Below are 18,103 nucleotides of genomic sequence, written 5' to 3'. Positions count from 1 at the left end.
CTTCTGCTTTCATCCTCCCTTCCAACCTTTCCCTGTCTCTACCGCCATCACCATTCCTGCTCTTCACCTCCCCTTCTAACTGCTACCGTTCCCCTTTGGTCTTCTCTACTGAACCTTCTGTTTGTGCCCTCTCTTTGCCCTTGTTTTATCTACAGCCCCCATGTGCCATCCCTCCCCATGTGCCATCCTCTTCAGTCCCTCGTCCTGATCTTGTCTCTCCTTTCTCTGGACCTGCTGGCTGCTCTTCACCGATGGTAAACCGGCAGGTTACTTATTAAAGCCCTCACAGCAGTTGTTAGATTTGATAAGTAAATATTTTGTACGCGCTATGAACACGCCACAAAGTGAACACCCGGTTTCCCACTGGCAAAGAGCAGGCAGCAGGCCTCAAAGCGGCCGAGGAGGGAAGCTGCCCCGGGAGGGTGGAGCTGAGGACGGCCACTGCAACGGGAGGCCGGCAGCTGCTCAAATGTCCTACCCCTCTCCCAGGACAGAGCCTCGGGGCCCAGCGGTATCTGAAGAGGTGAAAGCGGTGCAGCGTGAAGCCAGCAACCATCGTGGGGCAGGAGCGCAGCCCGGCCCGGCCCGGCCCGCCGGCTGGAGCCGCTTCACTTCTATTCGCCCCTCAGACGCACAACGGCCGAAATTCTGGGTCTGCCATTGCAGCGAGTCCTTCGGTCCTGGGGGTGGCGCTGTGTGTGGAGGTCGGAACAGGTCCCGCCCCCTCCTCTCCTCGGAGGGTGTCCTCTTGGCGTCTGCTCCTCGGTGGCGGGGAGACGGCCGGTATCATGGTGACCGTGTGGGGAGGCTGTCTCGGAGCGGCGCTGAGACAAGCTGCCAGTCGGGCCCTAGGGCCGATCCCGCGGGGTCTCCGCGCCAGGCCCTACTCATCCGACGACGAGAAGCGGAGCGGCTTCGCGGTCGCCTACGAGCTGCACTCGGACCTGCAGCGGCGGACAGAGCCAGGGAGCCCGGCCGTGGGTGGCAGGAAGGTGAGTGATCGAGTGCGGCGGCTGGAGAGGGGCGGCGGGCGGCATCTTCATCCCCGGCCCTGGTCAGTTATCTACCGCCCGGTTCCCCGACCTTGCTGGCGGTGGTGGATTGGAAATTGCAGGATATCGGCCCAGGGACCGCGATGTACATCCAGGTGTGTGCCCCGTCTGAAGTGATGGTCTTCCCGTGACATTGCTGGTCTTGTCCTTCTCGGTGGTAAAGGTCACTGGGGAGGGAGACGCTGTCGAGGTGACCTTGGTGAGTTGCTGCATTGCACCCTGTGGACGGTACATTCTGCAGCCACGGTGCGCCGGTGGTGGTGGAGGAGGATATTGAGTCCAGCGGCACCCATCCAGGGAACTGGTGGATCTTCCATCACACTCCTCACTTGAGCCTTTTTGCAGAGGCTATGATGGGCCAGGAGGCGAGTCATTCGTCGCAGATTAACCAGCCTCTGCCCTGCTCTTGTAAACAATTTTACAACACCAAGTTATAGTCCAACAATTTTATTTTTAATCCCACAAGCTTTCGGAGGCTTCCCCCTTCCTCAGGTGGTGTGGTGAGGAAGGGGGAAGCCTCCGAAAGCTTGTGGGATTAAAAATAAAATTGTTGGACTATAACTTGGTGTTGTAAAATTGTTTACAATTGTCAACCCCAGTCCATCACCGGCATCTCCACATCATGGCTGCTCTTGTAGTTATTGGCTTGAAATGGATGGTCGACTAGTAACCCTTAAAATGTCATCTCTGCCATTCCCTCACATTCAACTACAGGAAGCCCCTTTCATCTCTAAATGGTCCTCCCTTTTTTGACCCATGTGCTTATGAAAGTCCTTGCAATTTCCATTGACTTCTTTCATACTCCTTCAGCTTTCCTAACCTCCCTTTCTGCCTCCCTTGTATACTTTGTGCATGTCTCTGTTTTCTTCTGTATTATGCCCCTTATACTTATCATGAGCTTTTTTATAAACTTCACTTTCTTTCTAATCTTTCTATTTATTCAGACATCCAAGGTTTAATGCACATTATTTACTTCTAGTCAGAATGTATTTATACATCTCATTTAATTATCTCCTGCTGCTGGTCTGTTGTTTGATCTGCTATTTTTCTAACCAGTTCAACTGAGACTCCTTTCCTGAAATTTCCTACTTTCCAGTTCATTATCTTTGACTCCTCATTTTGCTTATCTATTTCAATGTGAACCTAATTAGGCTCTTTTCTCCATAGGTAACCCTGTGGTAATGGGGTATTACTCTTCATTGTACTCTCCTGTTCAGCTGCCCTTGTCGTCTTCATAGATATTGTGAACTGTATACCTATTGAACCAGTCGAGACCCAGAGGTTTTGGTACCTCTGCAGCCTGTCACTCACTTCTCTTCCTCTGCTTCACTGTTCCTTTATGTATGGGGTGACCACCTTCTGGAATGTATCATCCAGAAACGTTTCCTCCCTATTTATGCTGTGGAGTGTAGCCAACTGGTCCTTGAGCACAGTGTTCTTCTGCTTAAGAAACACAGCTCTGACAATTTATATATGTATACTACTCTTGCAGATCCAAGATCCCACATCATGCATGTCACACACTACTAGTTTAGCTCCTGATTCTGCCTGTTTGATATCACTAACTTCTATGCTACGCTAGACATAATTAACTGATTACAACTGATTGTCACTATATGGCCTTGCAAATTCGGGCTTACTCTGTCTCAGTGCCAATCTTAACTTTTCTCAGCAAAAACTCACTGTTCCACTCAGTCGGCCTCTTGCAGCTTAAGAGATTGGTGTTCTGTAACTTTTAATGTGACTATCTGAGTCACTGATGTTCTTGCAATTGCTGCGCGAACAGTTGGGTCACATCTTATGCTAACAATGGGAAGAACCACATTGGTAGTGGAAGGCAAGTAAGCTGTGCTTTCTACATGTGTTTGAGCCCAGCCAACTTCATAATGCAAGGAAGAAGCAAAAACGTGGCTCCTGTTTGAATCACCATGAAAACAAAGCCAATCCACTACACCTTTCAGTGCAGTGTGAAAACAGCATTATAATGTTAGGCACTCTTCTTGCCGCCTTTTCTGTCTTTTTCTCCTCTCTAGACTTCTTCACTCTGTCTTTTTGCCCCATAAAACCTGCCAGCTGCAGGAACTAAAAGTTATGTATTTATCACAATTTCATTTCTCTTCTCATCCTCCTTCAACACTGTTGACCACTGCATCTTCCTCAAACATTTGTACTCAGCAGTGTCACAAAGGTAGACTGCAGTCTCCTGATTTTACTCATAGCTGTCATAACGAAGTCCTCCAACAGTTTCTCCTGTCGTTTTAATATGGTGACTTTTAGTATACTCTGAGGAAGCTTCCTTGGTTCTCTTCTTTTCCCTGTATTTATACTACCCCTTGAAAATATCATCTGGAAGCACAGGGTCTTCTTCCATCTGTATGCCAACAGTGGACAATCTTTGCCTTTCTCATCAATTCCAAAGCTGTTACTGCCTGTCCAACATTGAAATGAGCTATACGGTTAATAATTTGCTTCAGCTAAATGTTAGTAAATCTTAAGCTATCTTCTCTGTCCCTTGCCAGCACTTGTGTGTCTGGCCTTGACTCCACTGATCTCAAATTTTACCTCAGGCTAAGTACAGAGTTGCGGAACCATAACATACTGCTCGACTTTGACCTGAGCTTTTTTCCTCACATCGTCAGTTACCAAGACTGCTTGTTTGCACCTCAGTAACATTGCCCATGTGCCCCTCCATTTCCTCCCCCACTGCCTCACTATCTTGAAACTCATTTTCTCAAATGCTCTCCTAGCCAGTCTTCCCACCTCTAATGTCCACAAATTACAACTTATTCAGAATATCATGGCTTGTGTGCTCATCTACTCTTGTCAGCCTTGTCATTTCTGAGCTCCACAGTCTCCCTGTGCTGCAGAAAATTGACTTTTATGATCCTTGTCTCATTTTGAAGTTGCTGCATAGTCTTGTGCCTTCATAACTTGGAACACCTGCATCGCATAGGCCCCCACAAGCATCCTGCACTCTCTGACGACACCCCACTGCACCTGTCCCTCCAAGAGTGGCAGTCAGCCACAGTACGTCTGCACTCTGCAACCTGTCCCTAAATTACCTTGGCTTGGCACCTCTCTCTCTTTCAAAGCTTTTGGCCTCTCCCCAACATTTCTGTGTCCACTTTATTCTCCTACTTGGCATTATCAATGCTTTTCCTGCAAATACAATTCATTATGTTTCTTTTGTTATTTATAGTTTTATTCACCAAGAAAAAGAAATGTTAGTGGGCTGTGCACTGAGACTATGCCTTGTGCAAGTATTTATCCCATGAAAATTCAGATGGATAATTGGGGAGGTGGATAATTTTAATGTGCATACTAATGATTCCATCATATATAGAAGCCATGATGTGGAGATGCCGGTGATGGACTGGGGTGGACAAATGTAAGGAGTCGCACAACACCAGGTTATAGTCCAACAGCTTTATTTGAAATCACAAGCTTTCGGAGCTTTGCTCCTTCATCAGGTGAAGTGACTTCACTTGACGAAGGAGCAAAGCTCCGAAAGCTTGTGATTTCAAATAAAGCTGTTGGACTATAACCTGGTGTTGTGCGGCTCCTTACGTCATATATAGAAAGTAGCTTTTAAGAAGGTTTTTATCTCATGGACTAAACCTAAAATAGACCATTTTGTATGAATAAATTACAAAATTCTTTTAAATGTTCAACATGCTAACAGCGAAAACAGTAGAGCACGGGCTGTTCCTGCATTAGGGTCATCATCTGCTGGAAGGTATCTGCCTCTGTTACAGTGTAATGTTACCTCAAAAAAAAGTTCAGAGCAAGCTCTGGCTTTGAATTCATTAAGATTTTTGTAGCCTAAAGATACCCATTCACTTAATTAAAAAATAACATTGATTTGTTGTCATGACATCAGCTAGCACTGTTGTATGTACCTGATCTGTTTGTAGAGCGATTGTGGCCATTTAAAGATAAGATCAAATGGACATGAGCTATCTTGTGATTTTATTTAAGCTCACTGTCTAACACCTGGAGAAACTTTTTTTTTCAAAGGCAGTGTGAAAATAGACAGGGTATATTTTAGTTGCAGTTGAATGTCATCTCTTGATCATGTTTGCCTGCAGTGATGTTCCAAATGTGATAGTGTCCTTGACCCCAGCACAGATGAGACTGGGTTCACAGAGGGTCCTTTAAATCTAAAGACACTTGCCTCAAACTTGAAAAAAGATATTTTAAATTTCTGTAAATTTCCGGCGCGGACACGATGGGCCGAATGGCCTCCTTCTGTGCCGTAAATTTTCTATGTATCGTCCAGGAGGAGTGAAGCTTCTGATCTTTTTTGTGCTCATTAAGGTGAGGGATGTTAGTGTTGGCGAATGAAACATTTTTCATTTCAGGTACTCGGGCAAATTTGTGCAGTAGGAACTGGATTGAGATTGCAAGCGCATTTCATGTCTTCAATACAGGCATCAGACAGAGGAGACTTTCATCCTATCGTTCTTGGCTAGTTGTGATCCAGTTTCCAGAGGTGAATGGCCAGTGTCTGACCCACTATGCCACACAGTTGTCCATTTTTGGTTTTAAACAATCACAGAATAATTAAAATGAGATGAAAACAACAGTAACCTGCTCAACTTTTAATTTGTGTGTATATAAAATGTACACTTTAGAGAAGGAAATAAACATGTTGTTTTCTCTTACATTGCAGGGAAGCTCTAATTCTTTTGTTCTAACATCCAGGCCTGATGAATAAAATTGAAATAATTTCAACACTTTCTCTGTGTCATTGGCCAAATTCTTGCACTTTATTAGTTCTTTTCCAATTTTCTCCCCTCTCCTGTCCTTTCCTGAATTTACTGACCTATGCACGGGCCTGCTCCATGGGTGACACAGTCCTCTGGTATTTTGTTCTTTATGTGTAGAACCGCAAGTGTTGATGGGCTGCTCACCCACCATAACTGAACCTGATGCTGCCCTCACCTGATATCTGCACTGGTACTATCCAGCAGGGATCCCCAGATAAGCAATTGAAAGTGGGTGTCCTGGCTGATATTTTCCCATCTCCCCTAACCTGGTACAATGAGGCCAATTGTGGTCCCCTAAGCTGTTGAACATACGAATTAAGAGCAGGAGTAGGCCGTTCGGACCCTTGAGCCTGCTCTGCCGTTTGATAAGATCATGGCTGATCTGATTGTAACCTCAACCCTACTTTCCCGTCTACCTACTATAACCTTTGACTCCCTTGTTAATCAGGAATCTATCTAACTCGGCTTTAAAAATATACAGTGACCCTGCCTCCACCGTTCTCTGGGGAAGGGAGTTCCACAGACTCTCAACCCTCTGAGAGAAAAAATTTCTCCATCTCCATCTTAAATGGGAGACCCCTTATTTTTAAACTGTGGTCCCTAGTTCTAGTCGGCTGTACCTGCATACTAAGTTTTTGTGATTCATGTACTAGGACACCCAGATCCCTCTGTACCTCAGAGTTCTGCAATCTCTCTCTATTTAAATAATATACTGCTTTTCTATTCCTCCTGCCAAAGTGGACAAGTTCACATTTTCCCACATTGTACTCCATCTGCCAAATTTTTGCCCACTCACTTAACCTATCTGTATCCCTTTGCAGACTCCTTATGTCCTCTTCACAACAAGTGTCCTTAGCTAATTCAGCACAGACCAGGAATCAAACCTAGTGAGCTCCCTGAACAGTACGGCTCAGTAGCACATCATATGATGTTGTTTTGCAGTTAGCCACTACGAGAAATTGAATTTATATTTAGCAAATGATCCCAATTAAAGTGAAAAAAAGTTACTTCGTGACTTATTTTTGCAAATTGAAATATTCTCTTATTTGTTCCAAATAAAGATAGCACAGTACACATTATATGATATTGAATTTGTTAACTTTATATTTATTGCATAAGGAGGTAAAAATTCATCTTGGACATACAGATTTTGGAAACCAGAGTGATTGTTAGCTTGCAAAACACTGATTATCAACTAATACTATACAATTATGTGAATCTAGTAATTTTTTTTAGGGAGATGGGGAAATTTACTTCCTATTCAAAGTGAGATTTTGTTCTGGAGAACAAAATGCTTTTTCAACTTCAGTCACTTAATGACAGAATCAAGCACTCCCAGGTCATATATAGCACAGGCTAGGTTTGGAGCATTTCTAAGGAATGTCAAAGTTAGTTACTGATTTTACACCATAAATTCTTTGATTTCTTTCAGGGTTTGTGAGAGAGAATTATTTATTATTGATCCACAAACTCAAAAGTATTCAGGAATTTTATGGTAATAATTAAGAATTGACTTTAATGAGCCTTAATTGTCGAAGATGATTAGATGTATCGGTTTTATCAGTGCAATCCGCCCGAACCACAGTGCAAAAGAACGTGGAAAAAAAGTGTAAGTTATGTCAAGCTTAAATCGAGTTTCCGCGATCTTTATCGCTGGTTCAAAAATCATTGCACCCGAAGCTGGCCGTGCCACCAGATCGAAATGAGGTTGGTGAGTTTTTGCCGATTGCAGTCGTTCAAAGAGGGTCTTCAAATTAAACTTATTTTCTTAGGCACAGGCACGTTTTAAACATTTTTACATATTAAAAAATAATTAAGTTACTAAGAAACTGACTAGTGTACATCAGTGAAACTAGTAAATGGTTCAGTATAGTTTTTTTAAGTCATTTTCAGTGATTTAAAATCAGGTTACCCACAGGTGGAGGACCAGACACTTTTATTTAAAAATGCTTATTTTTTGTGATAAATCCATTTTCAACAGTATTAATAAGACTGTACCAGAGTACCACTCTTAAATACATCAATGAATATTTCTTAATGCAAAGTAAAAAAAAAAGATTACGTTTTATTACACTAACCGATTGTGCTGGTTCATGGAAGATTTTACATTTGTGATTATGCAATTACATTTTAGCGGAAACTTGAAATGTAACCTAACCAGTGCAATTTCAAGTGCAATTTGTGCCCAATTTGCTGATTTGCGTCCAAAGCGGAAACTCTACTCCATAATTTGAAAGCTGTCTAGCTCTCTTCTGGCTTTGAGATCCAGTGTGGTGGACTTCCAGTTAGAGCAGAAAAATGGAGATATTTCATAATGATCATGTTTAGTTATATACTTTCTAACCAGTTCACTTCATTTTTCTTGTAACAAAACCATATGGGGAGGCACTTTGAAAGTATTTTGCCCTACAGTGATGTTACTCTGCAGGAGGCAACCCCCAAATAAGTAAATAGAAATACAATGTAGTATGAAAGGAAGACAAAGACACCTTTAACATATACTACTTTGAAGATACTGCTTTATAAATATTATCATAGCTTTGTCTAATTTACAAGATAAACTATTTTATTGTATATTATTTCTTCTTTTTATTATACAGAATCCATCCAAAATACTCAGTCTGCAATATGCATTTCATGGTTTAACATGCTGTAGGAACTATAACCATGTTAATGGCCTAAAAAAAGTATAATTAGAAACCACCAATAGTAGTGACATTTCCACACCAGTCTTAGACCTATTTCTGGCTGTTGGTTCCCCATCACCCCAGATCTGCACTGGTCATGCGGCGCATGCCCCTCCCCACAGCAGACATCTAGGCCGTCAGTCTGGGTCCTGACCTAAAGCCAGTTTTAAGTGCAAAATACTGTATTTGACAACCATGCTGACATGCAGTTGATAAATACAGTATCAAAAGATTTTGTGCTTGAAAAATGGTTTCTGACCAGAACCTGAGCTGATGGCCAGGCTATATTGTCTGAGGCTTGTTGCTCCCCTCTTTCCAATGCTGCCATAACCTAGACCCCCTGCAGTTCTGCCAACCCCAACTCCTCAATAACCACCTCCACCCTACCCATGCAGTCAAGCTGTGTTGTGCCTCTATTCCTGATTCTCCCCAGCCTATCTTTTTCTCCCTTCCTCCGTTCTATGGTAAAACATCCTCCCCAATCCCTCAAAGATGATCAGGCAATCCCCAAGAGGCCCTAGAGCCGCTAGTTGTTATCCAGAAATAATTTACTCTTCCCTTACGTAAGCCACGATCACCTCGTTTTCCGAGGAATGCATTTAACACCCTCTTGAAAGACTTTAACTAATCAGTCTGCGGCACCTCCTCTGGTATCCAGGTTGATCACCCTCCAGGAATAAATCAACCTCACCCCTTGCTTCCTTACTTTGGGTGGCCCCTAGTTCTACCTGACTCCACATCTTATATTCCACTTGCATAATGTCACTGCTTTAATTATCTTAAATGTCTGGATCAGATCCTCTATAAATCTCTTCCCAGCGAGCACAAACACAAGGCTCCAAGTTTGCCTTCATAGGCCAATTATCTCAGGCCAAGGAGAGGTGTCTGAAGGAAAAGGGAATAAAGGAGTATGGAACACTGCATTTAAATGTGTTTAGGACTATTTGCTCACGTTAATGTTAAATGCCAGCATGGGCTGAAAGGTCTGTTTCGGTGTTGTAACTTTCATGTACTTCTATCGTCCTTGTTGCCCTTCTCTGTACCTTCTCTAGAGTCACACTATCCTTCCTGAGCTGGGTAGGATGGGGGGCAAAAACTGGGTACCGTACTCCAAATTAGGTGATACCAAAGCCTAATATAACCCGATTAAGAGTTTTGTAATTGATAGTCTGGTGAATAGAACTGAAGCCCAGGTCTCTGTTTGCTGTGGCTATGCCCCCACGACATGGAGCTTGAACTATGAGTGAGTGATCAGTAACTACTACCAAATCTTTTCCCCTCTCACTACCTTTAACCAACACACATTCAGTGCTAATAATATGTGTACCAACGTGCTTAACTGCACACTTGTCTGTACTGAAAGACATTTGCTAGTCTCGGGTCCACTTCCCAAATTTATCCAAATCTGGTAATCTGTTTCCCTCTTGTAAGTTACATAGTCTTCAATGTAATTTGTCATTTATAAATTTAATTACTGTGCTGCTTATGCCCTCAAGGTTTATTTTTTAAAAATTCGTTCATGGAATGTGGGCGTCACTGGCGAGGCCAGCATTTATTGCCCATCCATAATTGCCCTCGAGAAGGTGGTGGTGAGCCGCCTTCTTGAACGGCTGCAGTCTGTGTGGTGAAGGTTCTCCCACAGTGCTTTTAGAAAGGGAGTTCCAGGATTTTGACCCAGCGACGATGAAGGAACGGTGATATATTTCCAAGTCGGGATGGTGTGTGACTTGGAGGGGAACGTGCAGGTGGTGTTGTTCCCATGTGCCTGCTGCCCTTGTCCTTGTAGGTGGTAGAGGTCACGGGTTTTGGAGGTGCTGTCGAAGAAGCCTTGGCGAGTTGCTGCAGTGCATCCTATGGATGGTACACACTGCAGCCACAGTGCACCGGTGGTGAAGGGAGTGAATGTTTTGGGTGGTGGATGGGGTGCCAATCAAGTGGGCTGCTTTGTCCTGGATGGTGTCGAGCTTCTTGAGTGTTGTTGGAGCTGCACTCATCCAGGCAAGTAGGGAGTATTCCATCACACTCCTGACTTGTGCCTTGTGGATGATGGAAAGGCTTTGGGGAGTCAGGAGGTGAGTGACTCGCCGCAGAATACCCAGCCGCTGACCTGCTTTTGTAGCCATAGTATTTATATGGCTGGTCCAGTTAAGTGTCTGGTCAATGGTGACCCCCAGGATGTTGATGGTGGGGGATTTGGCGATGGTAATGCCGTTGAATGTCAAGGGGAGGTAGTTGGACTCTCTTGTTGGAGATGGTCATTGCCTGACACTTGTCTGGCGCGAATGTTACTTGCCACTTGAGCCCAAGCCTGGATGTTGTCCAGGTCTTGCTGCATGCGGGCACGGTCTGCTTCATTGACTGAGGGGTTGCGAATGGAACTGAACACTGCAATCATCAGCGAACATCCCCATTTCTGACCTTATGATGGAGGGAAGGTCATTGATGAAGCAGCTGAAGATGGTTGGGCCTAGGACACTGCCCTGAGGAACTCCTGCAGCAATGCCCTGGGGTTGAGATGATTGGCCTCCAACAACCACTCCCATCTTCCTTTGTGCCAGGTATGACTCCAGCCATTGGAAAGTTTTCCCCCTGATTCCCATTACCTTCAATTTTATTAGGGCTCCTTGGTGCCACACTTGGTGCCAAGGGCAGTCACTCTCACCTCACCTCTGTAATTCAGCTCTTTTGTCCATGTTTGGACCAAGGCTGTAATGAGGCCTGGAGCGGAGTGGTCCTGGCGGAACCCAAACTGAGCATTGGTGAGCAGGTTATTGGTGAGTAAGTGCTGCTTGATAGCACTGTTGACGACACCTTCCATCACTTTGCTGATGATTGAGAGTAGACTGATGGGGCGGTAATTGGCCGGATTGGATTTGTCCTGCTTTTTGTGGACAGGACATACCTGGGCAATTTTCCACATTGTCGGGTAGATGCCAGTGTTGTAGCTGTATTAGAACAGTTTGGCTAGAGGCGTTGCTAGTTCTGGCGCACAAGTCTTCAGCACTGCAGCCGGGATGTTGTCGGGGCCCATAGCCTTTGCTGTATCCAGTGCACTCAGCTGTTTCTTGATATCACGTGAATATTAATGAATATAATGAACAGAAGGGGGCCCAGCACTGAAGCCTGGGGCACCCCAATCATGACTGGTAGATACCCCATTTAAAATCCCCTTTATATATGATCCCTTAACCAATTTTTTATCGGTCTTCCCTTTTAAACCCTACATTCCACTCTCCCAGTGATATTAAACCTTTCTACGGTACTGCCATATGCCAGAATCACCGACCAATGGTTCAAAAGGCCAGGAACGCCAATAACTGCTGCAAAACCCCAGAACCCCTCCTCACTAAACCCAGGATATCTACCTTCAATCTGCTACATGTTGCCTACTATCTTCCTGTTAACTGTGGGATTTATAAAAGGAAAGAGGTAAAACTTTTAAGGAACATATTTAAAGGCCACGCATGGAAAAATGGACAGAATCACAGATTTTACATCCATATCACGAGTAAAAAATGCCATGTAATTAGAAATGGTATTTGACGTAGTCAGTCAGTGTAGATCAGTGGCCCTGATAGTATCTTGTGCATTATATTCCCCCAAGGATCTATCCTTAGCCCCCCCCCTTCTATTTCTTATCTACGTGCTGTTCATCGGCGACATCATCCGAAAACACGTCAGGTTCCACGTATGCTGACGACACCCAGCTCTACCTCACCACCAATTCTCTCAACCCCTCCAGTGCCTCTGATTTGTCGTGCTGCTTGTCCGACATCTAGTCCTCCAACTAAATATTGGGAAGACTGAAGCCATTGTCTTCGGTTCCTGCCACAAACTCCATTACCTAGCCACAGTCTCCAACTCTGCCCCTGGCCACTGTCTGAGACTGAACCAGACCGTTTGCAACCTTTGTCCTATTTGACCCTGAGATGAGCTTCCAACCCCAAATGCGCTCCATCATGAACTTCCGTCTCCGTAACATCACCCGTCTCCGTCCCTACCTCAGCTCATCTGCTGCTGAAACCCTAATCCATGCCTTTGTTACCTCTAGACTTGACTATTCCAATGCTCCCCGGGACAGCCTTCCACCTTGCATCCTCCATAAACTTGAGCTCATCCAAAACTCTGCCGCCCGTATCCTAACTTGCACCAAGTCCCATTCACCCATCACCCGTGCTCGCTGACCTATATTGGCTCCTGGTCCAGCAACGCCTTTATTTTAAAATTCTCATCCTTGTTTTCAAATCCCTCTATGGCTCGCCCTGACCTATCTCTAACCTCCTCCAGCCCTCTAACCCTCCGAGATCTCTGTGCTCCTCCAATTCTGGCCTCTTGCGCATCCCCAATTTTAATCGCTGCACCATTGGCAGCCGTGCCTTCAGCTGCCTAGGTCCTAAGGTCTGGAATTCCCTCCCCAAACCTCTCTACTTCTCTCTCCCTTCTCCTTTTAAGATGCTCCTTAGAACCTACCTCTGGCTGAGCTTTTGGCCATCTTTCCTAATATCTCCTTATGTGGCTCGGTATCACATTTTGTTTGATAACACTTCTGTGAAGCGCCTTGGGTTGTTAAAGGCACTGTATAAATGCAAGTCATATGGCATAAAACCACTGTTGTGAACAAAGCCACAGGAGAACTCCTAGTAATACATTAATAATCTAGTATATAGCACACAGTTACACACTTCTTGTAACACTTTGATGCCACACTTCTTGTAGCTTTTCTCTGTCACTCTTAAGTTGTTCTTATCCCTGATAGGCTGATTGTATTGTTTGAAACACTTCCAGCTTTGGTCCTTCATGATGCAATCCCATCTCTATTCAGCCGATCCAATGCTAAACACATATGGGCAAGAAGAAAAATTTAATATTTCATGAGATGGTAATTACGAAGTCTTTATTCTCTGCAAATTGCAGATCCTGTCCACCACAATGTCTACAACGACGCACATTTCAGTCACCCGCTGATTTCTCTCTTTCAGCTTCATTTCGCTGCACCCAACCATCCACTGCATGTGTCATTCAGGCCGGTTATTCTGTGTCTCAATATTGCTGAACATCCAGCACCAGCGAGAGTCCAACACCAAAACAGCCCCTGCCTGACCGCAAGATAGCACCCAGAGATGCTTACAGCCACCAATATGGTGAGCCCCATAAATTGCTGCCCTCACTGCTAATAACCCCACGCAACACAACACCACACTGTGACTCATAGCTTGGGGATCCAACCAAACAAGTTCCTTATAACCACATTCTTATCTCCTTTATATTGCTCACTTCCAAGCATCACCAGCAGGCCACATTGGCCTCTCCGCACCATAGCACCTGGGACATAAGCAAAGCCTTGCATGCAAAATCGCACAACAAAATTTCTTTTGGCTGACTTCCACCACACTACTGTACATACTATAGGAGAACATAAATCAATCGTCCAACTCACATCATCTATTTTCTACGCAAACCTATCCTTCCTCTGCAAAAAGATGAAAATTTTAATACCATACATTTACTGCAGCAGATACTTAGCAAGTCATGCAGAGACACATTAAAACTAAAAAATCATTCTGTACACTCACTAAAGTTTCAATAACTCCTCCACATCCTTACTAATCCTTTCCTTTAATCTCGTCACACATCTCATTTCTACTTTCATCCATATCTTTACATCATACATCTGAAATAAACAGTCTATTTACTACAGTTTTTCATTAACTATAAACTTTCATCCTCCACATCCGGTGACACCGCATTTCAACAGCAACTCTTAAGTCACACACCAGCTTGACTTGGATATATATATCGCCATTCCTTCATCATTGCTGGGTCAATATCCTAGAATTCCCTACCTAACGCAATCAATGCATAGACTGCAGCGGTTCAAGAAGACCCACCATCACCTTCATAGGGTAATAAATGCAGCCTTGCCAGCATTGCCCACATCCTGAGAAGTTTAAAATAATCCACTTTTTGTCATTCCACAAAAGCGAAATGTTTTTACATCAAATGTCATTCACAAAACTGTAGAAAGTCACAAGTAAACAGGTAGGAAATCTACCCATAAACAACTATCAAATGGGAATGAAAACTACCGGTCCTGAAATATCAGGTTTTTAAAAAAAAAACTACAAATCAGCAAAGAGCTACCAATAAAACAACCGGCAAGAAGGAAAAGGGAAGGAAAATAATTTTGAAAATCCATTTAGCTGCCATGTTTTGTCAGTAACTAGAGAATATAGTACTAAAAATTTGTAACAAAAAAATTACATAATTCATAATTATGGATTACAAGGCCCACTAATGTCTACATCTGAATGTGAAGCACATGCCAGGAATGCAAATTCATGGAGAGTTGTCTTTTTGTGTGAATGAAATATTTCCATGAATGTTGCCATTCAGAGGCATGTAACACACTCTCAAGCCTGGAGCTTGAGTTCTGATGCACTCCCAGGTGTCTCAGTGCATAGGTTCAACCAAGTTGAAGATTCCAGGAATGTCCAGCATCACTTTGCAATGCACACTGTTAAACGTCATCTGCCAAAATCCATCAAGGTTGCAGTATGTGCCACCAATAAACAACTCCTCCCAGAATTCAGCTTAAGCCTGCCTCTTTCTCATCTGACTTATAACACTGGACAGATAGGAATGGAAGTTGTGGCTCATTCTTGCTGTTAATAAAAAATAACCTGGTCCTTTGGGAACAGGAGTAGACCATTCAGCCCTTCACATCTGTTCCGTCTTTCATTTTGATCATGATTGATCTGTATCTCAACTTCATTTACCTGCCTTTGCTCCATTTGCTTAAAACCTTTCATAACATAAATCTAGCCATTTCAGTGTTGAAAATTTCAGTTGATCCAGCATCTGGCCTGTACCCCTTCCAAGGCTAATATATCTTTCCTGAAGGTCAGTGCCCAAAACTGAACACAGTACTCCAGATGGAGTCTGACTGAGGCTCTACAACTGAAACATCACTTCCTCACTTTCGTATTCCAATGCCCTCGAGACAAAGGTCAACATTCCATTAACCTTTCTGATTACGTTTTGTACCTGTGCACTAGCTTTAGTGATTTGTTTACATGGACACCTAAATCCCTTTGCTGCACCACAGCTCTCAGTCTCTCATCATTAAGAAAATATTCTGATTTGCTGTTCTCTGATCCAAAGTGGACGACCTCACACTTCCCCACGTTGAGCTCCATCTGCCATAGTTTTGCCCATTCACATAGTCTGTCTATGTCTCTTTGAAACTTCCTCCTCCCATCCACACAACTTACTGTGCCTCATAACTTAGTGTTACCTGCAAACTTGGATATACAACTCTCTATTCCTTTATCAAAAAGACATTAATAAATGTGGTGAAAAGCTGAGGTCCCAGTATAGACCTCTGGGGAACACCACTTGCCGCATCCTTTATCACTAAATGCATCCCAATTTTCTGATTGGAGAAACAAAATTTTGCCCCCCCTCCCCTCAAAGCCTTCTGATAGGAAATCATGTCCAGGAAGACTACTTTCTTAGAACACCTGCAGGCACAGTTTACTATGTTCCTGGCACTATTAAACAGGTAAAGTACTTATCTCAAGGTCCACTGGTTTTAATGTATAACTTTATACTCTATACTCTATATCTTTCCTTCCATTGTAGTCTGCTATCTGGCCTCCCATCACTCCCAGTCCCAATCGCAGTGCATTCTGCTTTCTGCCTCCCTCCCCTCTCTGTACTCCATCTCCTGGTCCCTGCTGTCAAGTTATGAGACTATGTTAAACTGCGCTCCAGACTACCTATGAGGAACAGGAGATCAACTTAAAAGCCTCAATAGAAGTCGTGGGGCATGAATACAAGAGAAAAAATGGATAAACTCTACCCATTTCTTGAGAGCTGCTTGAAGTTAATCTAATTTCATAAAGCCATTTATCTGGTGTGCTGTAGCTATGCTTATTAAATAAAGTGTCGTCTACAAGTGAACCCTGCCTGCTTTACCAAATCAGTTTGGTACAGTACTCCGATTGTTACGGCGATTGCCAATATTTTAGTTAATTAAAGGGCTAGACAGTTATTTACAAGGCAAAAGGTTTAATTCTCTAATAACAATGTAGTCACAGTCTTCTGTAACATATTAGGCCTGGTGCTACACATTTTGCCATAAAATCTACATTGTACAATTTAGTGGGCCTATTCTGGGTTAATTTAAAAAAAAATAAAAAGCTTGGGTATTTTACCAGACTCCATGGATTAATTCCCGGCCAAACCTCCCTCAGGGAGATGGAGGGTCTGCACAAACTTTATCTATGTTATCCCTTTTAGAGAACTGTAATTCTGCAAGATAGTTGTAAATATTCTCTGGAGAAGATTTATAGAGTTTTGTAGAATTACGTAAAACTTGGGACTGTTTTAGCAGGGTCACTAGCAGTAGAACCATCCTGTAGGTGCACTGTTGAGATGGTGATCTGCTATTTTTTATGTAATGCAGCCTATAGGCTAGCCCTCAGGCTTAAAGTACTGCACATTTATCAACATAATTATTAGCTCAGTCTGGGTGGCAGGTGGTTAGACTCTAGCTCTGTCTGAGCCCTACAGGTCACTGATTATTTAATTTGACAGTCTAAGTATTGTACCTATATTTGATTTTCAATGTTTTTTGGGAGGCCAGAGCCACTTTTATTTCTTGCTGGAGGCAAATAAGATAATGTTTTCTCATGGGACCGCTTCGGCATTCTCCAACAGAAGGGAGGGTGCCCTCTTGTTTCTTGTTATTGTCAAGAAAATGTTGGAACTTCTGTTGAAGATGGGGGGACATGTGAAATATTGAGCTACTAAGGACCCAATCTCAGTGAGAGTATGTAATTGGAAATGATACGCTAACAAAACATACAGTGATAGTATTAAGAACATAAGAACATAAGAAATTGGAGCAGGAGTAGGCCAATCGGCCCCTCGAGCCTGCTCCGCCATTCAATAAGATCATGGCTGATCTGATCCCAACCACAAATCTAAAGAACACAAGAAGTCGGAGCAGGACCCGGCCACATAGCCCCTGGGCCCTCTCCGCCACCCACAGGGCATTGACCGATCCGAACTCAGCTTCATGTCCAATTTCCTGCCCGCTCCCCATAACCCCTAATTCCCTTTACTTCTAGGAAACTGTCTATTTCTGTTTTAAATTTATCTAATGATGTAGCTTCCACAGCTTCCTGGGGCAGCAAATTCCACAGACCTACCACCCTCTGAGTGAAGAAGTTTCTCCTCATCTCAGTTTTGAAAGAGCAGCCCCTTATTCTAAGATTATGCCCCCTAGTTCTAGTTTCACCCATCTTTGGGAACATCCTTACTGCATCCACCCGATCAAGACCCTTCACAATCTTATATGTTTCAATAAGATCGCCTCTCATTCTTCTGAACTCCAATGAGTAGAGTCCCAATCTACTCAACCTCTCCTCATATGTCCGCCCCCTCATCCCCGGGATTAACCGAGTGAACCTTCTTTGTACTGCCTCGAGAGCAAGTATGTCTTTTCTTAAGTATGGAGACCAAAACTGTATGCAGTATTCCAGGTGCGGTCTCACCAATACCTTATATAACTGCAGCAATACCTCCTTGT

General features: G+C 43.6%; 1 protein-coding gene across 1 annotated transcript in view; it reads left to right on the top strand.

Annotated features, from left to right (window-relative positions):
- Nucleotides 1-18,103, top strand: part of tpd52 (tumor protein D52) — a 228,400-nt gene that overhangs the window by 97,252 nt on the left and 113,045 nt on the right. The window contains exons 8-9 of the mRNA XM_067977154.1: nt 218-992; nt 5,414-5,544. Coding sequence (XP_067833255.1) covers nt 218-992; nt 5,414-5,544 — 906 coding nt within the window. The remainder of the gene's footprint in view (nt 1-217; nt 993-5,413; nt 5,545-18,103) is intronic.

This window comes from Heptranchias perlo, chromosome 3 (assembly GCF_035084215.1).
Source record: "Heptranchias perlo isolate sHepPer1 chromosome 3, sHepPer1.hap1, whole genome shotgun sequence".
NCBI classification, from domain to species: domain Eukaryota; kingdom Metazoa; phylum Chordata; class Chondrichthyes; order Hexanchiformes; family Hexanchidae; genus Heptranchias; species Heptranchias perlo.
The sequence above is the reverse complement of the archived record's forward strand: the minus strand, read 5'-3'. Positions and strand labels throughout refer to the sequence as shown.